This window comes from Bos indicus x Bos taurus, chromosome 20 (assembly GCF_003369695.1).
Source record: "Bos indicus x Bos taurus breed Angus x Brahman F1 hybrid chromosome 20, Bos_hybrid_MaternalHap_v2.0, whole genome shotgun sequence".
NCBI classification, from domain to species: Eukaryota; Metazoa; Chordata; class Mammalia; order Artiodactyla; family Bovidae; genus Bos; species Bos indicus x Bos taurus.
In genome coordinates this window covers 58,368,182-58,394,757 of record NC_040095.1, presented here as the reverse complement: position 1 = coordinate 58,394,757, position 26,576 = coordinate 58,368,182, and the positions used below count along the sequence as shown (strand labels likewise).

Genomic DNA, 26,576 nt, shown 5'->3' with positions numbered 1-26,576 from the left:
AAGAAACTAGCCTCAGTTATAAGAGTCCTGAACTTGTATTTCTTTCTTGTAAACCAGAGAAGTGAGTATAAATTCAACCTGTGATCACATCCCTCAGCATTCAGAGCACTGGGGTCACGGCTAAAGTCAGGGGCTTGGGGCTTCCCTGGTGGCTCAGTGGTAAAGAATCTGCCTGCCAGTGCAGGAGACACCAGTTCGATCCCTGGCCCGGGAAGATGCCACATGCCGAGGAGCAACTAAGCCCGGGAGCCACAGCTGTTGAGTCTGTGCTCTGGAGCCCAGGCACCCTCGGTCCGTGCTCCGCAGCAAGACATCCGTGCACTGGATGGCACGAGCAGGCCACACGCTGCCACGGGAGAGTAGTGCCCGCTCACCAGAGCTAGAGAGAAGCCTGAGCAGCAGCGAAACCCCAGCACACCCAAAATAAGTAAACAGAATTACTTTTTAAAAAATGAGTAACCTTAAAAAAAATCAGGTTTTAAAATCAATTTCAAACTAGGGCTCATTTTCACATGCAGGATAATTCACGATCTAAACTTTTAGCCTAGAAATGAAATATTTGTATCAATAAAAGTAAGCAATTGAAAAAAAGGCCTTTTTAGGCAAGCATAGAAGATGCTCTGAAAAACAGCTCAGAAAGCTGAAACGCGAGCGGTGGCACAGTACTGGCGGGCCGTGTGCAGTGTGGCCTCTTTTCTCATCATCTCTCCTACCATGTAGTTAGCATTTCTGAGTTACAGGGACTGGAAAGTGCCTTTTAAAAGGCAGCATTCAGTATAGTTGATTCAAAGTGTTGTATTGGTTTCTGATATACAGTGGGGGTGATTTAGCTATACATATATACATACCTGTATATGTGCATGTGTTCTTTTCCACTGTGATTTATTGCTGGATATTGAGTGTGGTTCCCTGTGCTATACAGAGCCGCCTTATTATTTATGTTGTATATCGTGGTGTGTCTCTGCTGGTCCAAGCTCTGAATTTATCCGTTCCCTCACCCCCTGTCCCCTTTGTAATCATGGATTTGTCTTCTCTGACTACTCTGTTTCTGTCTAGTAAATAAGTTCATTTGTATCATATTTTAGATTCCACATATAAGTGATGTCTTTCAGGGGTGCGAAATTGTTTAAGCCCCAGTAATTCTTAAGTTTAAATTTCAAATGATTAACAATAAGCACATCTTACGAATCACGTTCAACCTTCTGTGCTTGCTAGTCTCTTCAGATGTCTAGATTGTTAAGCACTGGTTTTCGGTTTCATAAAACAGAAAAGGTTTTCCTTCTAGATGGACCATAAAATTGTTATGTCAAACAGAATAACTAACTGAATAAAAGACAACACTCGAGTCCTTTCCTTCCTCCTCCAAAACCCCAGGACTTAAAGCAGCGCCTGGGCCACAGGCTGCAGCTCACGGACTTGCTGATCAAACCCGTGCAGAGGATCACGAAGTACCAGCTACTGCTGAAGGTGAGGCTCCGCCGGCCCGAGCCCGCTCCGCGGGGCCCGAGGGCTGGGCCGGTGGTGAGCATCGGCAGGGGCCCGAGGGCTGGGCCGGTGATGAGCATCGGCAGGGGGACCAGAGGGCTGGGCAGGTGATGAGCATCTTTTCTGTAAAAAAAAAAAAAAAATGAAGCAGTCTTGTTGTTTCTGATTTCCAATATTTCCAAGTAAGTTTTTTTAAAACTTAAGGCGAGCCCTTATACTGTTCTCTCAATTTTTCATTTACATCAGGTTCTGACGCAAAACATCCGTGAAAGTGAGCTTTTTCTCCCCACCACGGATCTTGAATACTTGACCCACTTACAGGTTTTCTGTCTCCTTGGGGCTTCAGATTAAACGTTTAGTCCCTGCCAGTTCCTCTCTGTGGGCTCAGCAACCGCCCTTGAGTGATTCAAATTCCTCAGCACCCCTGAAGACAAAGTCAAGCCATTTTCCATGGTAAAAGTGACTGTTGGAGGTGGCGAGATCCCTTCACACATAAAACTTAGAACCTGGAGGTAAAGAGAGATGAGCGCCTATCTTGGGGTGAAACAGGAACCACGACCTGCTTAGATCAGTTGGCCCTGACTTTGCGCTCCTGTGGCTTGAAGTCCGCCTGGGGATACCTTATCTTTGTGTTCCTGGGAGAGAAAAACGAGGCTGGCCCAGTGGCTGGCATCGTGGCTGATCAGAAAGGGGACTGCTGTGTGACCATCACCCTTGTCATGCCCTTCTGTCTGTTTTCCTCCTACAGGACTTCCTCAAGTATTCCAAAAAGGCCAGCCTGGATACATCAGAACTAGAGGTACTGACACCCCGCTGGGTGCGTCTCTGAAGCAGCTTGTCTCTGGTGGGGTCGGGGGGGTCTCCCGAGCCCCCTGGGCGTGCCCTCTGTCCACGCGTGGGCGGGCAGGGGAGGAACTGAACAAGGTGGGGGATTGGAGGGTTAGTGCTCCAGCCTGGCCCCAGGAACTGAAGGCTCACTCTGCTCCCCACCTCCGCCCACCCTGCAGAGAGCCGTGGAGGTCATGTGCGTCGTCCCAAAGCGCTGCAACGACATGATGAACGTCGGGAGGCTACAAGGCTTCGACGTAATGTGGCTCCTCTTTAAACTTGCTGCTGTGTCTGGGATGCTTGACCTCCACCTGCAGAAAGCCGGTCCTTTCTGCTTGGTTTGCTGTCTTCTCTTACTGTCCCTCAACCTGAGTGATACTATGTTTCAGCTTATCTGGGTGCATCTAATTTGCTTTTGTGGGGGACCTTCCTCTGCTCAAAGCCCAGCGCCTCATGGCAGGAGCAGGCAGGCCTCTGCTCTGTCTCCAGGACCCTCTGCTGCGGAGGAGCGAGCCTCCTTCCCCGGCACGATGAGCAGGGGCCCGTCCATCTCATCTGTCAGCCCCAGGAGCCTGACTCCAGGTCCCTGGGCTCCCCGTTAGTCACAGACTTCTCTCTGAGTTGCCAGACCACTCAGATTACGTACTACCTACTAGCATGAGGATGTCCAGAGCCCAGAATCCTTTTTTTTTTTCCCCCAGTTTGATTGTCGAGTAAGGAGACGGGAGTTTTTCTTTTTCTTGCTTACTGTTTCGCTAGAGGAGTGGGTTTAGTTTAACATGCTGGTGCTGGAGTTCTCCGAAACACACACACACACACAGATGGGCTCTCCTGGAGGGCTCCTGAGCATCTGTGAGCAGGTCCCACCCAGGGTGCTAGCGGCACCTGGCCGTGGACCGCCCCTTGAGAAGTACTCTTCCGCTGCGAACTACACCCTTCCGTCCACTTTCAGTCTCTGACTGTAACTGAGGCCAGGGGTTACACAAGAGCTGGCAAGGATTTTATTTAGATGATTTTTCTGTTTAGCTCTAAGACGTTATTATACTAAAAGAAATGTTACACTCCATAAATTAATACAAGAAAATACATCATTCTGTGGGAGGAAAACTAAAGAAAACAAAATTTCCAGTGTCTTAACTTTGAATGCAATGTTTTCTTCTCCTGTTCCTCTGCACCCTTCTCCACATTCCAGGGTAAGATCGTGGCCCAGGGCAAGCTGCTCCTGCAGGACACGTTCTTGGTCATGGACCAGGACACGGGGCTGCTGCCTCGCTGCAAAGAGAGGCGGGTGTTCCTCTTCGAGCAGATCGTCATTTTCAGTGAGCCGCTGGATAAAAAAAAGGGCTTCTCCATGCCAGGATTCCTGTTCAAGAACAGTATCAAGGTAGCTCATGTTTGCCTGTTTTCTCAAGCACTAATGCATATACCCGGTACACTGAAAAAATGTGTCCTTTTTAATGATGACATGTCCCAATCATTCCTGCTCCTTGGAAGAAAGGCTGCAACAAACCTAAACAGCATATTAAAAAAGCAGAGACATTATTTTGCCAACTAAGGTTCGTAGAGTTAAAGGTATGGTTTTTCTAGTAGTCATGTATGGATGTGAGAGTTGGACCATAAAGAAGGCTGAGTGCCGAAGAATTGATGCTTTTGAACTATAGTGTTGGAGAAGACTCTTGAGAGTCCTGTGTACTGCAAGGAGATCAAACCAGTCAATCTTAAAGGAAATCAACCCTGACTATTCTTTGGAAGGACTGAAGCTGAAGCTCCAATACTTTGGCCACCTTGATGTGAAGAGCTGACTCATTGAAAAAGATCCTGATGGTGGGAAAGATTGAAGGCAGGAGAAGAGGGCAACAGAGGATGAGGTGGTTGGATGGCATCACCAGCTCAGTGGACAGGAGTTTGAGCAAGCTCCAGGAGATGGTGAAGGACAGGGAAGCCTGGCGTGGGCTGCTGTCCATGGGGTCTCAAAGAGTCAGACACTACATAGAGACTGAATAGCAACAAATTCTGATCTTCATTAAATATTTAGAGAATTTTCTAATACTTTTCACACCCTTTAAATTCACTCCATCCTCTGCTGTCTGAGTTCCCCAGTGGCTGATGGGGGGCGTATGGCTACAGCGTTCATTTTTACCACGGTGAGAAGGCCTCACCTTTGCTAGTTTTTTTGGCTCCACCTTCTCTAGGACCATGTGAATTATTCAAGTTCAGAGGCATGGATTTCGAGAGGATAGCTTACCTTTTTCTCTTCTCCATTCAGCAAGAATCTTCTCTGCACTCAGAACCAGGCAGGGGGCCGTAGGGCTGGACAAGGCAGGCAGTCTTTGCCCCGGGGTGGCTTGCTCTCCGACAGAAGAAAAAGACAAGACTGCCAATGGCCCCGAGTCCTGTAAAGGAACAAACCAAGAGTGAGATGAGGAGACCCCAGGTCCCAGCAGATTAACATTCTAGTTAAGTGTTGAAGCTACTCGTTAAATTCCTGGTGATCCCCATAGACCTGAGTTAAAAGAATCATTAAAAAGCTTCGAGATACTAATTTTGGAGGTGGTAAAAAGGGCAGCCCAGCCAAAGAGTGGCGGTTTCAGTTTTGACCCAAGAGGAGCGTTACTTTGCACTTGCACTTTGTGCTTCTGTTTGTTTGTTTGTTTGTTTCATAGTGAAATGTTAGTTGCTCAGTCATGGCATACCCTTTGCAACCCCATGGACTGTAGCTCACCAGGCTCCTCCTGTCCGTGAAATTCTCCAGGCAAGAATACTGGAGTGGGTAGCCATTCCTCTCTCCAGGAGGCTTTCCCGACACATACAATTTACCATCTTAACTGTTTGTCAGTGTCCAGCCCTCTGGTGTTACGTACGTTCACACTTGTCAGCCAACCATCACCACCATCTATCTCCAGGACTCTTCATCTTATAAAAGTAGAGCTCCATCATCATTAAACAATACTCTGTGCCTCATCCAAAGGGAGTCATCACGGTGCTGGACTTTCTCCCACTGGCTCATTTCATGTAGCTCAGTGGCCTCCAGGCTCACCTGTGGTGTAGCCTGTGACAGAATGTCCTTCCTTTTTAAAGGCTGTATAATAGTCCACTGTGTATACAGACCACGTTTGATTATTCATCCATCTGTTGATGGAAACTTGGTTTGCTTCTGCCTTTCGGCCATTGTGAATAATGCTTTTTCTTTTTTTTTTTTTTTAAGGTGAGCTGCCTTTGCCTGGAGGAAAACGTGGAAAATGATCCCTGTAAGTTCGCTCTGACATCGCGGACGGGTGACGTGGTGGAGACCTTCATCCTGCACTCATCCAGTCCAAGTGTCCGGCAGACGTGGATCCATGAAATCAACCAGATTTTAGAAAACCAGCGCAATTTTTTAAACGGTAATGTGTGTGGTTACTTTCCCTAACGCACACATTTTTACTTCTCATCTCTCTCCTGTCACATACAACAATATGTGTGACATATTGTATGTGTGACACACAGTAGTGACAGGACTCTGAGCAGTTACTGTGGACCAGACACTATACCGAGCACTGCCCAACAGTGCTTCATTCATCTTCCCAGTGACCTGAAGCAGCAAGTCCCGATAGCATTCCCACTTCATAGATGGCGAAGCTGAGGCACAAAGTGGATTTGTAATCTGCTCCAGGTTCCATATGATGCTGGTGGCAGAGTAGGGACGCAGAGCAGCCATCTGGCTCTTGGCGGTGAGCCCCTTCCCGCTGTCCAGTTCATTTTGTCCCACGGTCTCCCATGGCATGTGCGCCCCAGAGCCCATCCTGGGAAAGGAATGCGTGAGAATGACTAAGGCAGCAGACGGAATTGGCCGGAGATGTTGGAGACATTCTTGTGTGCAACTCTAAAATTTATGTTCCACCACATGGTACCTCTAGACTGCCCTCCTCCGTATTAAAAACAAGGCATCTTTTTTTCCTTCCCGCTTCTATGACACAGCTGATTAGAGAGGAGAAATACCATAATAATACAGTACGACCCAGGACAATAGAGAGGTGCGACACCCCAGAGAAAGGCCTTCACAAGGATAGAGACCGAGGCACCGACCTGACGTTGCAGACAGTTAGACTTTTTGTGTCCCTGACCTGAACCTGCTCGCTTCTCCTTAGGGCCACCGCCTCGACTCTAGTTTTAATTTGGCAGTTACTGAAGAGCATCAAAAATTCAGCGAGAACTAGATACGCACTGCTGTCTTTTTTTTGTCCTTTTCTCCATGTCCATGTTCTGTGTCTACGGCCCGGTCCAACCGGACATTGTAATCTCTCTGTCACATAAAACCACCCCCACAGCTCGAGTGACATTCAGGAGCCAGGAGCACAGGCACTGCTCGAGAAAGGCCAAGGTCGCGTGGCACTTTTGGCCCAGGGGTAATCATCCGAGTGTTAACCCCAGGCTCCCATCCAGACTGTTGACGGAACGTTTCTTGTGTGTGCAGTTACAACTGGATGGCTGGGGCTAGGGGGATTAGGGGGACGGTTCCCATGCATGGGAAGAATAGTTCCGCTCCCGTGGCTGTCAGTGAATGCAGATCTCTTTAAATGTGTTGTTTTTGAGTGCTTCACTGAATGCCAGTCCACAACATGTAACTGTTGGGAAACCTCTAAACTCAGACCATCTTCTTTAAAATGAACTGAGCTGCCTCCTGAATCACAGGCATGAGTGGGCCATGCCATTCACCCCTGGACTCTCAGCCCAGAGATGCTGAGGACGCTGCTCTCAAGGGTGGATGGAGGTCAGGACTGGAGCAGGGCCCACTACTCCCTCCCCTTAGTCCCATGCAGGGCGGCGGCCCACACGGCTTTATCACATCACAGGTCGTTTGGCTCCAGGATACTCCTCCACACCAGCCTGAAGTCTCCCAGGCAGGAAGGGGCTACATCTGACTGTCCAGCATCACAGAGGTTTTCTTTAGCTCTGCAAGGATTTGTGTTGCTGTGCTGTGCTTCGGCACTCAGCATGTCCCACTTTTTGCAACCCCATGGACTGTAGCCTGTCAGTCTCTGTCCTTGGAATTCTCCAGGCGAGAATCCTGGAGTGGGTTGCCATGCCCCACTCAAAGGCTTGTGTCAGTGTTCCCATGTATCTTACCAGGCACGTTGCCTGCATCTTCCAACAGACAATGACATAGCTAACTCACTAAGCCCAGAGACAGGACAGCTTCATGACCCCCCCAGGGTTTGTGGAGCGCCTTCCTCAAGGTAGTCCTTAATACCGCCTTGGCCTGTGGGAACCAGATGGTACCTGTGGAGCCCCAGTTGAGTCTCCCCAGCAGCCCTGGGCCTCCTGGGGACCCTGACTGTTGCAGGGATGCCCGGGGCTGATTCTTCTCCTTTTCCCCTGGGGTGGAAATGTTTAGGCTGTGCTCAGTGTTCTGGGCAGGAAACCTCTCCTCCAGACTGCTCCCCATTCACCTGTCGTTCTCCCTGAGACCTGCAGACCGCCCTTGATAGAACCAGTTTAACTCGTTCATACTTAACAGTACTCTTGCCTAGAGAATCCCACGGACAGAGGAGCCTGGTGGGTTACAGTCCGTGAGCTGGCAAGAATGAGATGCAGCTGAGGGACTAAGCACACAACAGTTAAATCCAAGACCTTTTCCTTTTCCTTCCCTGGTGGGTGGAGCCAGCCCGCTCCCCGGAGGATGGGTGGGTGTTCCCGGATCCGGGTGACTGGGCGATGGTGGACACCCCCAGGTGACGTGAGCCTGGGCACTAAGCCAGCCCTTCCTTTCGGGTCATTGTGCCCCCTCCTCCCCTTCGCCCGTGTGACGGTGCCCTGACGGAGTCTCTCCTGTGCCTTGCAGCCTTGACATCACCCATCGAATATCAGAGGAACCACAGCGGGGGCGGCGGCAGCGGCGGGGGCGGGGGCAGCAGCGGGGCCCCCAGCGGCGGGGGCGGCGGCAGCAACCACAGCGGCGGTGGGGGCGGCCCCGGTGGCGGCGGCAGCGGCAGCTCGAGCAGAAGTAGACCCTCCCGGATTCCCCAGCCCGTCAGACACCACTCCCCCGTGCTGGTCTCCTCTGCAGCCTCGAGCCAGGCAGAGGCAGACAAGATGTCAGGTACGTGCACCCCGGGCCCGCCACCGCCTCCTCCCAGCCGCAGCCCCGCCCCGGAGGCCAGCGCCGGCCCGCCTGGCAGGGCGCCCCCCAGCAGCGAGCCCGACGGTCCCGAGCGAGACACCGAGCCGATCCCCAAGATGAAGGTGCTGGAGAGCCCCCGGAAGTCGTCCGGGGGCGTGCTGCCACAGGACGGAGCCGCCAAGGAGGCACCGCGGAGCGGCCCGGGCCCCCTTCCGCTGGGCAAGGCCAGGCCCGGGGCCCCCTCGCCCCTGCACTCACCTCTGGCCGCCGCCGCCGCGTCCCCCTCTCCGTTCGGCAAGGAGCCCTTGCCCCCCAGCAGCCCCCTGCAGAAGGGGGGCTCCTTCTGGAGCTCCGTGCCTGCCTCCCCTGCCAGCCGGCCCGGCTCCTTCACCTTCCCGGGGGACAGCGACTCCCTGCAGCGGCAGGCACGGCGCCACGCGGCCCCTGGCAAGGATGCGGACCGCATGAGCACGTGCTCCTCGGCCAGCGAGCAGTCCGTGCAGTCCACCCAGAGCAACGGGGTAAGAGCGCCCGGCCGCCTGCGCCCGCCTCTGTCCCGCGGCTCTTCTAAACCTCCCGCCTGGCCGCCGCTGTCCTCGTACTAACTCCGGGCTCCACCAGCTCCTCCTCGGCATTCCGCGCCCTGGACTCGGCAGGGAATGCCCGCTAACCTGCTCCCGGCGGACGGCGCGCCCCGGGTCTCTACTAACTCGCTCCTTGCTTTGTGTCCGCTAACAACTGGGAACGCAGACCATTAACCTTCCGAATGAATGCAGCATCTCTGAGCTTTTCACATCTTCCGACCAGCCGAGTATCTTGGAACTTCCTCTCTCTCTCGCCGCCCCTGCTTTCCTCGCACTTTTTTGTTTTTTTAAAGAGGGGTCCGTGTCCTGCCGTCTACCTCCTGTGTAAACTGAAACCTGTATACACTCTTTAAGCTTTCTACTCATCGCTTGGTTGTGCCCTTTTATGCCTTAAATTAATCTTTGCAGCGTTTTTGACTCATTTGCTGGGAAAAAAAAACAAACTCAAGAAATGTCCAACAGCAGCTCAAAGCAAACTCAGCTGGCACAATGAGGGGAAGGAATCTCTCCAGTGGAAAAGTTTGCCCTTCCCCACCACCACCTGAAAACAAAAACAAAAACAAATGCACACGATTCACTGGAAGAGAGACTGCTTTAAGGGCCTCTGGATGCTGGGCTCTGGCCGGCGGCTGGGTGCGGAGGCTCAGGCAGGCTGGAGTGGGGCGCCAGGCTCTGTCCAGCAGGGGGCGCTGTGGGGCCTCGCCGGTCACTGCGTTCTCAGCCCCAGGGTTGCGGTGGTGGGTCTTCCCCCTCTCGTCCTGCGGCTTCCTCACTGTCGGGTTTCCTACAGGGGCTGATGAATCCGATCCGTAACACCTCCCTAAAAGCATGCGGTGAGGGAATAGAACTGTTCTCATGAGTGTATGTTTGATCCTTTTATAAATTTTTAAATACATTTCCCCTGAAAGGGTCTGTTGTCTCTCTTTATCCAAAAAAAAAAAAAAAAGCTATTTGGCTTTTGCATGCTTCTCTCTTTCCTCTGGACTCTTCATTAATGCCTTGTTGGAGTTGATTTGGCCTTATTCTCACCTCCAGTTTTTCATTGTGTATATTGTTCACCTCAATCTTTCTGTGTAATTGAGGAAGAAATTGAGAAATGGTTCTTTGTACGTTTATTAGCCTTTCAGCCTTACTCTCAAAAAGAAGTGATCAGGGCAGGCATCCTCTGCTGTGGCCATCACCACTGTCCTGGTTGTGGTACCTGTATGTGTCCTGCAGAGTAGCATGGCCCCCCATCCCCTGTTAGTTCTGAAATGCTGGGTATGCAGGTGGGCATCTAAACCCAACGTCAGCTGGAGGCAAAGATGCAGAGGCCCAGTGATGCGGCACCTAGGTGAATGCTCAGGGTACAGGCACGGCCTCGTAGCTGAGACAACTCCGAGTCAGCCAGGGAGCAGCCCTTGAGCCCATCCTGACTTGAACGCTTTTCCCCCTGAGCACCTGAGGGGGGCTGTGTTTCAGAAGGAACGGCCTCCCCCGCCCCAGTGCAGGAGCCTGGGCTGGGTCTGTGTGTCTGCGAGTGCCCACGGTTAGTCCCCCCCAACCCCCGGCTCCCCCCAGGATGCTCGATCTCAATCCAGCACACGTGCTGGCAGGGTTTAGGTTGCAAAAGATGTCTCTTATTTCTGCCTCTCGCTGTTTCTAATGTGCTCAGTTAGCTGGAAAAGGAAATTGCCAGTGTTGTAAACGAATCCAAGCACCTTACAGAAATGCCCTGGAGGTGTGGGAAGACCACTAGAGGCTTAGCACGGGCATTCGAAAGTCTCCTCGAGTTATTAAGTATCCCAGTTAAGAAGAGCTGTCACCTGGCCTGCTCCCACCCATTCCAGCCGTCCCAGCCCCTTGGTGGGTCAGCAGCAGCCTCTTTCCTCCTCATCTGCTTCTGTGACCCTGTCTGCGGTCACAGCCCAGCAGCTGTGCCTAACCCACAGCCCAGGTCCCTCTTCCTCCTTTAATGCGCACCTTCTGGAAAGTTCTGAGGCGAGCCAGAGTGGAGGGGCTGTGTTAACCCAGACAGTGACTGTGCCAGCCCCTAGACATGGATGCACGACCTCCCTGCACCCACCCCACCCCCAGGCAGCAATGAAAGGACAAGCCCTACCTTCCTCTCCATGACTGGGTGGCCCCTGTAAATTTCTAAGCTCCACTCTTCAGCGGGTGAGGATCGTGTCTGACAACATTAGCTGAGATAGGTTTTTAAATGCCTAATACTTAGGCTGGTACATGGGAGGTTTTCAGAAACTACTAAGAGCTATTATGATTGTGGTAGAATGCTCAAATGATGAGACAGAGGCTGGTACCTGCACGACCAAACACAGCTCTGCCACAGAATTTGGTTTTTGTTCATGTTTTCTAGCAAATGTGGCTTTGTAGCCTCATAACTATGGGGTGCTGCTATGTAAGTCACGCTAAAGGGATAAAATTGCATAAAGGAGTGTGCAGAGGCCAAGGCCCAACGTGGACAGCGTGGGCATCCCGGAGGGCCGGGAACGCGTGCCGGACTCCTCAGCCCTGATGGCACCGAGCAGCTGGCCACCCCGGTGTGCGGCCCAGAGCCCTGGAGTTGCCAGCACGCAGGCACCTTGACGGTGGCCAGCTGTCTGCTCCGGTGTGTCTTCACAGCAGCTCAGTAGCCCAGAGCTGACAGGCATGTGGCAAGTTGCTGAGCGTCGTGTCTACACCGACCCAGGAGCTGCCCCAGGTGTCCAAGAGTCCAGCGGAGGGAAGTGTCATCGGAGTCATGGAAAGCTGTGACCATCCAGACAGCATCCTTTTTGGGAGCCTCTGAGGACACACTAGTGCAGCTCCTGACACCATCTCCACGTCCCAGCTGTTGATAGAAGGCCTTGGACGAGGGTCCGGAGGTCTCGGCTTCTTCCTCCTCCCGTGGAACAAAAGTCACCTGGTAAATGACAGCTTGGGACAAATAGCTTTTGTGTTTCTTCTAGTCTGCAGCGAACACCACTTCAGCTTGTGCGCCTGAGCAGATGGCCTTGAGAAATGATCTTGTTTAACTTTTGCAGTCTCACCTCATTGACTGAGTTACTGAACCTTTATTGGGTGCCTGCTGCATGTCAGTCAGTATGATGGATACTAAGACACAGCACTGCCTCGAAGAGTTTGGGTCCCAATGGAACGCCAAGATATGGGAAAGATAGACTTTCCCACGCCAGGGATGTCCCTGAAACCTGAGTTATGGAGCTATGTCCACTGCTGCTCTGCCATGTTGAACATGCCCAGGACAGCAGCATGTCTTCAGGACCTGGGAATCATGCAAGCTCATAGGCGCACCACCCACCACGGGAAGCATAAAGGAGGCAGAGTAACTCTCCGTGAGAGCAGAGCAGTGCTTGGCTTACTCTTCAGTTATCCCACATTCTTCTTTTAGGAAGGAAAGAGGTGGAAAATGACTAAGGATGCAAGCAGCTTGGCACAATTCTGGAACGCGTTCTCAACACTTCATCTGCAAGTTTTGGAGGCTTTGCCATGATCTGCTCTGTCAGTGAGCTGAAGAGCTTACTCCTTGCAGTTTCTTAATTTAATGCTTTTTAAAACAAGTGTGATGGTCACAGTGACATAGACAGAACCCAGCGTGGCATTAACAGAAGGACGAGCCGTCCCTTTAACGGTGTAAGGAAGATGGACCTGAAATAATCAAGCTTCCAAAAGTAGTGTTTCGCCATCGCTGTGGTCTTGTCGTTTTAGATTATCCTTACATTGCTTCTAGAGAAATCTTGATTGTCCGTTACTCGATTGTCAGCACGCGGACGAGCGCTTTGGCGTCCTCAGACCCCCTTTCAGTTCCGCTCTGCCTTTCTGTCCGTCTCTCCCCCTGCAGAGTGAAAGCAGCAGCGGTAGCAACATCTCCACCATGTTGGTGACACACGACTACACGGCAGTGAAGGAGGATGAGATAAACGTCTATCAAGGAGAGGTCGTTCAAATTCTGGCCAGCAATCAACAGAACATGTTTCTGGTGTTCCGAGCCGCCACTGACCAGTGCCCCGCAGCCGAGGGCTGGATTCCGGGCTTCGTCCTGGGGCACACCAGCGCAGTCATCATGGAGAACCCTGACGGGACTCTCAAGTGAGTAGGGGGGCAAGGGAGGGCTGAGCGCAGAAGAGGCCTCGGGGCCCTGGAAGGGTGATGCCCGTTGAGAGAAAGATGCGCTGTGCTCTGCAGAGCAAGTTCAGGTCTAAGCGCCGTGTGGAACCACACAGTGACTGTGGGGTGGCGTGCACCTCTCAGACTTAACTCTGTTGGTGGTGGTGGCGACAGTGGTGTTCGGTCACTCAGTCGTGTCCGACTCTTTGCGACCCCACGGACTGCAACACACCAGGCTTCCCTGCCAATCACCATCTCCTGGAACTTGCTCAAACTCAGGTCCATTGAATTGATGATGCCATGCAACCATCTCATCCTCTGTCGTCCCCTTGTCCTCCTGCCCTTAATCTTTCCCAGCATCAGGGCCTTCCAATGAGTTGGCTCTTCGCATCAGGTGGCCAGAGTATTGCTTCACCTTCAGCATCAGTCCTTCCAATGAATATTCAGGGTCGATTTCCTTTAGGATAGACCGGTTTGGTCTCCTCATTCTGATGTTTCTTTTAATCTGCATTCACACACACAGCTTTTTTAAGCTGCTAGATGGTATTTTAAGCTGCATGATGGTATTTTAGTTCCCAGAGGTCTTGGGTCGGGGGTGAGGACTTTCCACGGCCCCCTAACATACACTGGGTGTGCTGGAGCTGCATCAGTGAAGAACCTCATTCTGTAGCTGCAACTGAAGATCACGGGATGCTGTTACCATCAAGCCTTACATGTACCTGATTACTTCAGGCAGGAAACTTGGAACCAAATTTGCCACATTGAACGTTACTGTAAAGAAGCCTGAATTCAGGTGCTGGTCTCCAACTCTGCCCTTCCCTGAGTCTCTCTGACGACAGGAGAAGCCAGCCAGGCAGTTTCTGGGAGTGAGAGCTGTACAGAGCTGCAGTTTGTAAGCCTCCAAAGACCAGACTTGCATTGATGGCGGTCACCTTCCCCTCCAAACATGGCTGTACCCCTGCAGCCATGTACCCTGTTCCCAGACTGGCCAGCATTCCAGCACTGTGCCCAAACCTCTGGGCTCAGCGCCCGCACCCCACGAGACATCCAGGCTTGAGTTCAGCCTACAAAGACCCCATCTCCCACGAGAGTCCCTTGCCCTGTTTTCCCTTGATGCATGGGAATATTTTATTCTAGTACGCCATTGAAGAATCCTATTTTATACTTGGTTTTCTCAAGAATATTCCCAGGCCGTGTTTTCAGGTTCTCCAGAGAAACAGTAGGGGGTGTGTGTGGTTGGGGAGTGGTTATCATGAACATAAGGAAACTGACTTATGGATCCTGGTGAGTTAAGACATGCACTGGGGCCAGCAGAAGACCAGTGGTGCAGGCGGAATGCTGGAGAATTCCTTCTCACTCGGGGAGGCTGGGCTTTTATCGTCCAGCTCAAGCCTTCAGCTGAGTGGCTGCAGGGCCAACCACACTACAGAGAGCAGATGACTTCACTCGACCAATTACAGTTTTAATCTCATCCATAAACACCCGGATTAATGTTTGACCAAATATTTAGATCCCTTCAAGTTGATGCATAAAATTAGCCATCACAGACATCTTTATAGTTTAATCTTTAAAACTTGATTTACAAAGCTGTCGGTCTTAATCTGTGAGCATCGCAGAAAAGTTTTCCTTAGCAGAGATCACGGCTGCTAAAGGAATCTCAGTCGTCCTGTATCCGTATAAGACACTTCTCAGCTTCCCTGATGGTTCCAGGAGTCATTTACTGAACACCAGGAAGGCATAATACTAACAACACGTCGTTCTCCCCCTAGGAAGTCAACATCTTGGCACACAGCACTCCGCTTAAGGAAAAAATCTGAGAAAAAAGATAAAGACGGCAAACGGGAAGGCAAGTTAGAGAACGGTTACCGGAAGTCTCGGGAAGGACTGAGCAACAAGGTATCTGTGAAGGTGAGCATGGCGTCGCCAGGAGCCTGTGCATCTCAGGAGCGATAGGGGCTGGCCCTGGCCCGGGAGGAGGCACAGACCTGGTGCCCAGCCTTGCCCAGCAGCGACCCGCCTCCCTCTGCCCTGTGAGCAGACCCAAGGGGCTTTGTAGGGGGCTCATGGGGACAGAGTGGCACAGGTACGCTTAGGTGTCTGAGGAACCAGGTGCGTGGGTGTGCACCTCAGTGGGCATATGCCTGGCACAGGAAGAACGCTGCTGTGTTCCCAGTGACGTGTGAGTCCTTCAGTCATGTCTGACTCTGCGACCGCATGGACTGTAGCCCGCCAGGCTCCTCTGTCCATGGGATTCTCCAGGCAGAAATACTGGAATGGGTTGCCGCTTCCTCCTCCAGGGAAATCTCCCCAGCCCAGAGATGGAACCTGGTCTCCCACATTGCAGGCAGATTCTTTACCACATGAGCCTCCAGGGAGACAGATTCTGGATCCTCAGAAGCAGACAGAGCACAGGGCGGCTGTGGCCCAGACCAGTGGTCACTGGCTGCAGTGAATTCCCTCGGCGGGTGCTCCAGCCCACATGACTCCTGTAATTAGATCACCTTAAACCTGTGTGGGTTTTGCCTGGAGAGCAAGGCAGCTTCTCCTGAGGGGAATTCAAGGCCCCAGCTCCAAGCTGTGCCTGTTCTACAGAAGGAGGGGGTCCAGGGACCCACAGAACTCAGCCCATAGGATGGCAAGAGGGGGCATCTCTGAGTTTTTGGTGTTTGTGAGTAGGAAGAAAAAACTACATTTGGATGACACGAAGCTTCCCAGTGCATTCAAAAGCAGTGGGAGTGTGGTCAATTTTGATTGATGCCCAGGCAAGCCACATCGTGTTTCCTCTTATCTTTCAAAAATAACTGCAACTCTGGAATGAAAGCAACATATCTCAAAATAGCTCATGTAACTGGTTAATAACCGTGTGATTTTTCCATTTCAGCTTCTCAATCCCAACTACATATATGACGGTGAGTCCTGTTCTTTTTCTTCTGGTGTTACAGAGCATAGGTCTGGGGAGCATTTGGGGACACTCGAGTTTATCCTGTGGACCCAGGTTTTCTCTGGAGCTCTGGGTGGGCGCCAGGCCAGGGCCAGGTGTCTGGCCTCACTGACTCCTTTCTCACGCAGTTCCCCCAGAATTCGTCATTCCCTTGAGTGAGGTCACGTGTGAGGCAGGCGAGACCGTTGTTCTTCGATGTCGGGTTTGTGGCCGCCCCAAGGCCTCCATCACCTGGAAGGGCCCTGAACACAACACCTTGAACAACGACGGTCACTACAGCATCTCCTACAGGTGAGGGAGGCCCCCTCGGGGTCCGTGTGTCTGGCAGTGAGCATGACCTCGTTCCACCGGGACCCCCACGGTCAATTCCCTGGTTCACCTCGGCCCTGGGATGCCTCCCTTGAGGGGACGCGTTGTCCCTGGGTGTGCAGCTAGGGTTGGAATCCCACTTGAAATTGCCCATCAGCACTGAAGCTCCTTGATTCCTGTGACACCACAGGAGAGAGGCTGGGGGGCTGGCGTGGGGGTGGGGGCAAGCTTTGTGAACACCCTGGGCCCTCCCCTGCTGCAGCGACTTGGGAGAGGCCGCTCTGAAGATCGTGGGTGTGGCCGCCGAGGACGACGGCGTCTACACGTGCATCGCGGTGAACGACATGGGGTCAGCCTCGTCTTCAGCCAGCCTGAGGGTTCTAGGTGAGCTGTACCCCAGCCCCCCACACAGCCGACGTGTCCTGAAAGACATGACAAGTCACCCTGGGGCTGCAAGGAGCCAGCCAGCCTCTGGGAGGGTGACCGTGGACGGGGGCGGCGCTCAGCAAAGGCTTCTGTCCATGGCCACTGAGCTCGTGAGCCTCTGACACCAGCCTCCAGGTGGGAGCAAGGTGTTCTGTGCTCTTATAACTCAAAACACACTCTCGTCTCCAACTTCTCCCCTGTCCGAGTGTTCAGTTGATGCTTTGACTCTAAGAGGGCCTATTCTGAGTTGGTCTCATGCAGAATGAAAAGAAAGGAAAGAGGGGAGTGTGGGTGAGCCCTGGCAGGCTCTGTGTGCATCCTAGACCCTACAGCCCTGCCAGAGGGTATGTCCTCCCAGCCCTGAGCACAAGGCGACCCTGATGGGACTAATGCACTCCCAGAAAGGCCTGATCTCACTCCTCTGCTCAACTCTGAATTTCTGGAGGCAGAACCCGTATCTTAGGTCTTTTAGAATTTTTGTTGCACTTCATGTATGTAGATGCTTAGTGAGCAACCACATACCGCCTAATTCCCAGCTGCCGTTTCACAGGAGGCCTCCATGCAATGCAGGGCAGCTGAGGTTTCTCTTGGGTCCTCCAGCCACACCAGCTATAGGCAGCTGCATCCAGGAGTGAAAATTAAAGAATTAAATAAATTTTTTTAAAACTAAGAATAAATAGAAAACCTCCAAGGTGAATTGAGCCCAGGAGTGCTCTGTGTGTAGATAGTACGTAAAATGGTCTTAGAACTTTTATCCCCTGTATCTTAACCGCATACATTTAACCTAAAGTCAGAGAAAGGAAGGGTTTGTGTTTTCAGGTCATAGCATAAGAAAGAAAGGAAGGGAAAAACCTTAAGAATAAGCAGTGTTCTGATTTTTAAAAGGTGTCATAGAGATTATACAGGTGATTTTTTTTTTAATAAGTCACTAGCACAAGGGAGTTTGGAGAAACAGAAGACTATTTATTGCAACAGGCTTACAGAAACGCGAATGGAAAGATAATGGAAAAGCAAGTGTGTGTTTATTTCTGTCACTTAAAGCCGTCTTTGTCTCAAACCAAGTCCCAGCACGCACGCAGCATGGACCTTATCCTTCTGACCCGTCTCCATACCCTCCAGCCTCAGTTCAGACCCTTACCAGCCCCTCCGGCCGCCGCGTTGAACGCAGGGCTCCAGTCTCCGCCCAAGAGGTGTCCCGCTCACCAGGCTCAGGGAGATGCTCCTCTCTTGCAGGTCCAGGGAGTGATGGCATCGTGGTGACCTGGAAGGACAACTTTGACTGCTTCTACAGCGAGGTGGCCGAGCTCGGCAGGTACGGCAGAACACCCAGGGCCCTCCCAAGCCAGCAGCACAAGAGACAGAGCTCCGTAGGAGCACAGAGAGAGTTGGCATGTTCTGCCAGCAGTTGGAAGTTAGGCGTTTTGCATCTGGAATGTAACCGTTAACTGCCTTTCAATATTAAACACTGAGAAAGTAAGAGGACAGGTCCAGTGCAGGCACCCAGCAAGAGTTAAGGTGTCGTACCATGAGCCGTCCAGTGACGTGATGGAGTCGCTCCAGCTCTGCGTCCAGGGCGGCACTGGCTACGCCCCGTCCTCTGGGGAGTCCTGGGGAGAGTCGCTCAGACCCTTTCTGACGGGACGTAGTTCGTGGAATCCCATTGACGGAGGCTGAAGCTGCCCTTCAGGTCTCGGCGATGCCTGGAGATTTATAGCACGAACCAAGAGGGGGCATCGACCCAGAGGGGTGTTTCTCTGCAGATGGCAGCCAGGGCTTAGGCTGGCAGGACGTCATGTGGCAGGAGGGGGTTGGAAGCATGACTGCCCAGCTTGTCCCTTTTTAAAAGCTTCCCAGGAAGCCTCCCAGCAGCCGAGGGTACACCCCAGGGGCCTTTCCTGGGTGTATCCCTGGAGTGGCCAGCTGCAGGGATCTGTGCGCCAGCCTGTGTGGGTCAGCCTGATGTGTCGGTCAGTCGCCCGTCATGCCCATCAGTCCTCTGTCGCCACATCAGGCTCACCCCTGCTGTTCAGAGCAGCAACGTACCACTTCATGCCACGTGCCCCTGACAAGGCAGTTGCTCCCTTGGTCCCTCCCGGGCTCAGTCACCCGGCCACCCATGTGTCTGTGGCCTCTCTGCACATAGACGTCCACCCCAGGCTTCCTGGTGTGATGGCAGAGCATCCCAGGAGCCAGAAGCAGGAGCTACAGCCTCTCAAAGCCCAACAGCAGCGCTCTCTCCATAGTCTGTGGACGGAGCCAGCCACCTGCCAGCTCAGATTCAAGGAGGAGAATAGACTCTACCTGTCCCTGGGAGGGGGCTTCCTGGATGACGCTGGTGGTAGAGAACCCGCCTGCCAATGCAGGAGACGTAAGAGATGTAGGTTCGATCCCTGGGTCGGGAAGATCCCCTGGAGAAGGAAATGGCAACCTGCTCCAGTATTCTTGCCTGGAGAATCCCATGGACAGAAGAGCCTGGTGGGCTACAGTCCATGGGTCGGACACGACTGAAGTGACTAAGCATGGCACGGCACGGTCTGTGGGAGGAGAAGCCCCAAGTAGCGTGCCCACCACCCCGTGTGGCGACAGAGGACTGACAGGCATGACAGATGACTGACCGGCACATCGGGCTGAGCCCCTCCCCAGTCTGCCCCCGGCCACAGTTACATCTGTCCCTCACATTCCCCGCCCTGAATCTCATCCCACCAGGACAGCAGGCCCAGACTTGAGGGCCCGGGGTCTTGTTACCTGGATCCCGCCAGGGTGCAGCTGAGGCTTCTCCAGGGTGGCTCATTGGGTGCAGCCCCAGAGACCATAGACTAGAGACGAGTGGGTTAGCTGCCCCACACGCAGTTGTAGGACAGACCTGGTGATGGCAGGAGGTACTGCTGGCCAGAGTCGGGGGCGTGGGGGACAGGAGCCGCTGACTAGGCCTTCCCACGCTTCTATCACACGGTAAGGAAAGGTCTCCGTGAGAGCATAGGTGGAAGCTGCCTGGGCCGTCATGAGGTCCCTGCTGACAGAGGTCAGAGGGTGGAGAAGACACATGGCCACGTTCTCAGGAGGCGTCTGTCCCCAGGATGGGGGGACACAGAGTCACAGACACGGGCAGCTCCCTTCAGGCCATTCTACGGCTGCAGCCCCTCTGCTGGAGGGGAGAGCAGGGCTGGGGAGGCCATGCGCGTCCAGTCCACCTGGGTTAACGGGGTCTTTCCTCCGTGACCCACTCGGTGCACTCTGAGAGTGATCTTCCCACCTGCTTTCCAGGGGCAGATTCTCTGTCGTGAAGAAATGTGATCAGAAAGGCACCAAACGAGCCGTGGCCACTAAGTTTGTGAACAAGAAGCTGATGAAGCGTGACCAGGTCACCCACGAACTTGGGATCCTGCAGAACCTCCAGCACCCGCTGCTGGTGGGCCTCCTGGACACCTTCGAGACCCCCACCAGCTACGTGCTGGTCCTGGAGATGTGCGTACACCCTCTGCCCCGCCTCCCCCTGGCCCCCAGCCCCCCTCCTCCTGGCCCCCAGCCCCCCTCCCCCTGGACCCCAGTTCCCCCTCCCCCAGACCCCAGGCCCCCCTCCCCCTGTTCCCCCTCCCCCAGACCCCAGGCCCCCCTCCCCCTGGACCCCAGCTCCCCCTTCCCCCTGGCCCCTCCTCCTCCTGGCCCCCAGCCCCCCTCCCCCTGGACCCAGTTCCCCCTCCCCCAGACCCCAGGCCCCCCTCCCCCTGGACCCCAGCTCCCCCTTCCCCCTGGCCCCTCCTCCTCCTGGACCCCAGCCCCCCCTCCCCCTGGACCCCAGCTCCCCCTGGACCTCAGGCCCCTCCTCCTGGACCCCAGCACCCCGCTTCTTCTGGACCACAGCCCCCCTCCCCCTGGCCCCCAGCTCCCCCTCCCCCTAACCCCCCCCCACCTTCCCTCCTCCTAGCCCCCAGCTCCAACACCAAGCGGTCTTGCTGTTTATTCTCTCAGAAGGATAGGAACTGGGATTTTAGAATTCACAGAACTTCTGAAAACATGTCTCCTATCAGAGTCCACAGTTGTAGAGCTTTCCACCGATACTAGAGGGAAGTATAGTCTTTGTATGAGCTGCTGATAAGGAGGCGCACACCCGGGGGTCTCAGCCAGCCTCGTGATGCCACCAGCTTCCCTCGAGGCCAGACCTCTGCAGACCACACCCCTGCTCGTGACCTTAGGCTGCCCTGATCCCGTGTGTCTGCCAGGCTGGGCGAGCCAGGCTGGGGGGCACCTGGAGTGGGCTGACTCAGACCTGCTCCTGTCTGCCGCTTCGGGCTCCCAGCTCAGGCCTGGGGCCTGTCCAGTCCCTTGCAGAGCTTGCCCGGCCCTGCAGGGGGTGCTTAGATGGGAGGGTGAGATGTGCCTCGCTGAAGAGCGCTGTCTGGGGCGGTTGGGTCCCTATGACACATACCGGCCGTGTGTGCTTTCTCGGTAAACACGTGAGTCGTTTAAAGATAAGGAGTGTGGAACTTAAAGATAAGGAGTGTGGAACTTAAGACCAGGGAGCTGGCGTCCTCGGCCAAGAGCAGCTCTGCCCCCGGGTTATTCAGCAAAGTCCACAGACGTCTTGCTGTCATTGCTCGACATCCCACGACAACACAGGACACAGAGACACAGAATCACTGGCCCAAAGTGTCCGTAAAGCCAGGATGGGAGCCCGGCCCCTAGAATGTTCTGGTCTCTCTGAAACACCTCGTCGCTGAGCTTTACTTAGATTCCCATTACTGCTTTTTAGAGGGAGTTCACTTCATACACTCGCTTGGGTTTATGACTTCACTTCCATTGGCCCAAGCAAACCTCTTGCACCGCCTCCTATTCCCGAGGCGCTGTGGGAAGCGAGTGTCTCAGAGCTGGCCGGCGGGGCCCTGCTCCTCGCTGGCAGGGCTCCCTCGGGGCCCTGCTCCTGATTTTCCGTTGGTCGTGTTTCCTCACAGACGCTCTGCCCCGGGCCCCGGGTCCCGGGCCCAGGTCCGGCCTCGGCCCCCCACCCCAACCCCCCAGGAGTCTCCCCGCCCCAGGGTCCCACTAGAATGTCACCGTGGGCCTGTTCAGCCCCCTCGCTGGCCCCACAAACCTCTCAGATGGCGGAGGGAGCAGGCCGGCCCTCCCTAGCCTCCCCCAGCACCGTGTCCTGGGCAGAGGGCGCGTCAGTGGACCTGGGCCCGTGGCCTCGGCTCCTGGCGAGTCTCAGCTGCCTGAAGGGCTGTTGCAGGGCTCAGGTGGTGTCCTGGTGGAGACCTGGCCCCTGTGGGCCCTCAGGACCTGGGAACGTGCCTTCTGGCTGTAGAAGCTTGATGCCTAACAGCCTCTGCTCAGCTACTCCCAGGGAAGACAAAGAGGCCTAGGCTCCTTGTCAGAATCTCCTGCAAACCCTGATTCCGGTTTAAATTTGCAGTGCATTCGGCTGTCATTTCTTTCCACGGGAATACTAAATGGTTGGGCCTCATCATACTATTAATAGGATTTATTTTCATAACAAGCTACTTACTACCGAAGTTCCCTTGATTACATGTCATTACTGGACATGTAATCATGATCAGCCAATCATGTTAGTTGGCTGATCTTCCTGTAAATTTCTGTGTTACAAAGAGACAACACAGCCCAGTGTTCAGAGAGGCTGGAACCAGACCACCTCCTTGCAGTTCCAGTTTCCTTTATGAGCTGTGTGACTTTGGGGAAGTTAATGCCTTCCCTGTGCCTCAGTTTCCTCATCTGTATGAAAGAGGGACAATAAAACACTCTTCCCAGAGAGCTCTCGTGAGGACTAAGCGAGTGGTAGAAAGCATTTAGTCCCTGGCACAGGGCAACTCTGTATAAGGGTTCTTTAAAGTTAAAAGTAATTTCACAGCAGGCAAACTCTGAGTCCAACGTGAAGCCCACTTTATTTATATTCTCTCATTTAGCCGTCACGTCCCCCATTTTACAGTTGACAAGACTGAGGCTGGGGAGGTGGTCTCACGTTATTCCCTCCCCAGCAGAGTGCTTACTGTGTGCCAGGCAGTCGCCCAGGTCATGTGCTCAGATCCAGGGAGCAGGTCTGAGTCCAGCCTGCTGGGGTGGGGGGCACAGAGGGGCCTGGGTGCGCCTATCTGCTGGGGTGGGATGGGCAGAGGGGCCTGGGTGCGCCCGTCTGCTGGGGTGGGGTGGGAAGGGGGCCTGGGTGCGCCCGTCTCTGCTACCAGCTCCCTCTGTGGGTTCCAGGTGCTTTGCTCCCCACTCGCCTCCATGATGAGGTTAAGGCATCACCCTGTTGATCCTGGGCTGCCTCCGGGTAGAGGTGTGGTCCCCAAGCGTTGCTTGGACATTGACAGCGGGGTGTGGAGGTGACACGTGCGTCGTGGTCGCTCTAAAGTGACCAACTGACCCTATAACGCAGCCGCACACCCTTCCCTCTGCAGGGCCGACCAGGGACGGCTCCTGGACTGCGTGGTGCGGTGGGGGAACCTCACGGAGGGGAAGATCCGGGCGTACCTGGGGGAGGTTCTGGAAGCCGTGCGATACCTTCACAACTGCAGGATAGTGCATCTGGACCTAAAGGTGAGCGGGGTCCCAGGGACGGGAATGCCGGGCGACCTCAGCGCATCCATGTGGGACACGACGCCCGCTCCTGGGCCCTCCTCTGAACCCGGGCCAGGAGCCCCCAGGGACTGGGAGAGATGCAGGGGGTGGGAAATGGGAACGCAGAAGTCTCATCTCTGCTCTAGAGTTGGCTTTTCAGTAACGTAAACAAACCGGAACATAGTAGACAAACGTGAGATCTGCAGGTAGTTCATAGAGTTCCTGGGGCAGGACCAGGGCGGGGTGACGAGGCAAGGAGGCGCAGTGTCGCCGTCGATGCCAGGAAGGAGAGTGAATCCCAGGCTCTGTACGGGGGCAGCCCTCGGAAGTTCCAGACCGGGACGAGTCCGTTTCCCACGTGAACAGTCGACAGTGTAGATTCCTGGAGAGCTCCAGCCCAAGAGTGGGGTGGCGGGAGTCCCCTGACGGCTGTTTTATCCTGTCTCCCAGCCTGAGAACATCCTCGTGGATCAGAGCTCAGCCAAGCCGACCATCAAGCTGGCTGACTTCGGAGATGCCGTCCAACTCAACACGACCTACCACATCCACCCATTGCTGGGGAACCCCGAGTTCGCGGCCCCCGAGATCATCCTGGGGAACCCGGTCTCCCTGACCTCAGACACGTGGAGCGTGGGCGTGCTGGCCTACGTGCTTCTCAGCGGCGTGTCCCCCTTCCTGGACGACAGCGTGGAAGAGACCTGCCTCAACATTTGCCGCCTGGACTTCAGCTTCCCAGAGGACTACTTCCAAGGAGTGAGCCAGAGGGCCAAGGACTTCGTGTGCTTCCTACTGCACGAGGACCCCGCCAAGCGCCCCTCGGCTGCGTCGGCCCTCCAGGAGCGGTGGCTGCAGGCGGGCCACGGCCACGGCAAAGGCGCGGGCGTCCTCGACACGTCCAGACTGACCTCCTTCATTGAGCGGCGCAAACACCAGAACGACGTTCGACCTATCCGTAGCATGAAAAACTTCTTACAGAGCAGGCTTCTGCCTCGAGTTTGACCTGTCTTGAAGTCCTTTCTCATTCTCTTTCACCTGCCAATCAGCCGTTAAGTCTGACTTTGTTTATTTTTTTTTGGAAGAGAAAACAACAAACCGACGACGACGTAAGCAGTCCGCTGCCCGATTGTCCCGTCGTGTGACACCGCGTGCGTTCCCGAGCGAGCTGTGCTCTGCAGCTGCCTGGGACTCGAGCCACAAGCCCTGCGGGGTGTGGGGGGAGGGGTGGAGGCCTTCTGGAACACTCTGCGAGAGCGGAGACAGCGTTGCTGAGTCACAGTCTTTTATTCAGGTTTCTGCAAAAAAAAAAAAAAAATTTTAAAAATAAAAAGAAACTTTTTTAAACGAACACGAATAGCATTTTGCAAATTGAAAACATTTTCCAGGATTTATTCAAGGAAACAAATGCCTATGTTCAACCACTGGTGTTAACGAACAAAACAAGATACTGGACACCTCTGGGGAAGAGCCCCCCCACCCTACCCCCAGCGGCGGCCTCGTCCAACTCGGGGGTCCCCCTGGCTCTGAGCTTTTTCCAGCTGCCCCGTCTGTGTGCCTCTCGCCAGGACGCCAGACTGGGCTTCTGAAATGTGCATTCAACCTCAAACTTTTGCATAAAAATAGAATGAATCGTTTTGCTCTGATGAAATGTAGGCCTTACTTGTACATAAGACTGGTCCTGCCTTCGGTCTGCCCTTTCCCTTCACCCCTGCCTTCCCGCCCACCGCCCGGGGCTTCCTTTAGGAGGGGTCTAAGGGGTCTGCCCATCCGCGAGGAGGTCAGGTTGGGTCCTGCCCTGCTACCCCCTCCCCACCCCCGCGTCCCACCCCCTAAGCCGTCAATCAGATTGTTGAGCAGTATACAGTCCGATGAAAATACTGTAAATGCGCTCATTGGGGTTTGTTTTTTTGTTTGTTTGTTTTTTTTGGTTTTATTTCATATCATGTGCAATGTTGTGGCTTTAACATTTTATGCAACTATTTATGAAGACCTCTGTTGTACCTGTAATAAATATATAGAAAAAGCACATATTCGTACAGTGAGATTTATGGTTTTTGTGCGTGTATCGGGGGCGGGGTGGGGGGTGGGGTTCGTAGCCCTGTGCCATCGGTTCAAGGAGACAACTCTTGGTGAAATTTGTCAGTTTTGAGGACTGTACAAAGTGATTTCATACTCTGAATATAAAACTGGATAATAGGGTAATGTTTTAAATTTTATTATTCTATTATTCAGAATGCCAAAGTATTATTTTTTTTCCCAAAATCAGTCTGGACATTTCCTACTTTTTAGACTTTTTGACATTCAACTTTCTGTACAAAAATTGGCTGGATTTTGAGCTTTTGGTAAGAAATAAAAGCCAGTTAGGCACCAGCCGCCTCGAGGCTGGCTTTGGTGTCTGTGGCACTGTAGTGTGGGAGGCCCTCAACAAGAGACGCTGGGCTTCTGGGCACGCTTGAATTTTTCTGGATGTCTTTTTATCTTTGTTGTGTGAAATACACTTAAAAGACCAGCCCGCTTCCCAAGCCAGCCAGACACCTGGGTCTTCAGCCATAAACTGGCATAGTTCAAGCTTTGCAGCTTCCAGTGTATTTTTATTTATTCTTTTGTTGAATTTTCGTTTGTTTGTTCCTTGTAAAATTGTACAGAAACTTTTTAAAAGAAATTGGATTCAAAACTGGATGTGTATTCGTAACCTCACAACTTTTATTTGTGTATTGTTTCTTTTTATTATTTCAGTTAAAATTTTACATTATTTTGCATGTATATTTCTTTGTACAGAGACCTTACATGTTTACACAGTATGATGTGATGTAAATATTTTATTTTGCCATCAGTTATTTTAAAAAATTAAACATATTTGCCTGATGTTTGTGTTAGAGCTTTTCTTTGAATTGGTCACTGTTGAATCAAAAAGAGATGGATGAGGGAAACCCTGAAGGGAAGGCCTCTGCTGAGTCAGGAGTGGGCGTGGGGAGAAGAGTACTCTGGATTAGGAACCCACTGTAGGCCACATCCAGAAAAGGGTGTCTGGTGAGGCTCCTGCAGAGTGGTTCACAGCCCAGACTCAGAAGAGACCTACCTGCCTGTAACCCAGAACATCAGCTGACTGTTTACGGAGAAGCTGTGCCTGTCCTGGTTAGAGTAACTAAGACACCCCTTGTTCTTAATGAGCACAGAATCCGAGCAAAGGAAAAAGCTGTTGCATGCTGGCCACAGAAAGCAAAACTAA

The 26,576-nt window shown here is 53.3% G+C and overlaps 1 protein-coding gene across 2 annotated transcripts in view; it reads left to right on the top strand.

Moving 5' to 3' along the window:
• TRIO (trio Rho guanine nucleotide exchange factor) overlaps positions 1–26,212 on the top strand; it is a 363,125-nt gene extending 336,913 nt beyond the window's left edge. The window contains exons 43-57 of one of the 2 annotated variants that reach the window (XM_027519979.1): positions 1,375–1,467; positions 2,234–2,284; positions 2,493–2,570; positions 3,506–3,697; positions 5,519–5,696; positions 8,135–8,934; positions 12,836–13,083; positions 14,871–15,009; positions 15,983–16,010; positions 16,171–16,333; positions 16,614–16,735; positions 18,011–18,089; positions 20,042–20,242; positions 23,191–23,329; positions 23,801–26,212. In XM_027519979.1, coding sequence (XP_027375780.1) covers positions 1,375–1,467; positions 2,234–2,284; positions 2,493–2,570; positions 3,506–3,697; positions 5,519–5,696; positions 8,135–8,934; positions 12,836–13,083; positions 14,871–15,009; positions 15,983–16,010; positions 16,171–16,333; positions 16,614–16,735; positions 18,011–18,089; positions 20,042–20,242; positions 23,191–23,329; positions 23,801–24,349 — 3,060 coding nt within the window. In that variant the 3' untranslated portion in view covers positions 24,350–26,212. Of the gene's footprint in view, positions 1–1,374; positions 1,468–2,233; positions 2,285–2,492; positions 2,571–3,505; positions 3,698–5,518; positions 5,697–8,134; positions 8,935–12,835; positions 13,084–14,870; positions 15,010–15,982; positions 16,011–16,170; positions 16,334–16,613; positions 16,736–18,010; positions 18,090–20,041; positions 20,243–23,190; positions 23,330–23,800 lie in introns of those variants that run through there. The other variant, XR_003507150.1, reaches the window with a different exon arrangement.
• Positions 26,213–26,576: the final 364 nt, after the last annotated feature.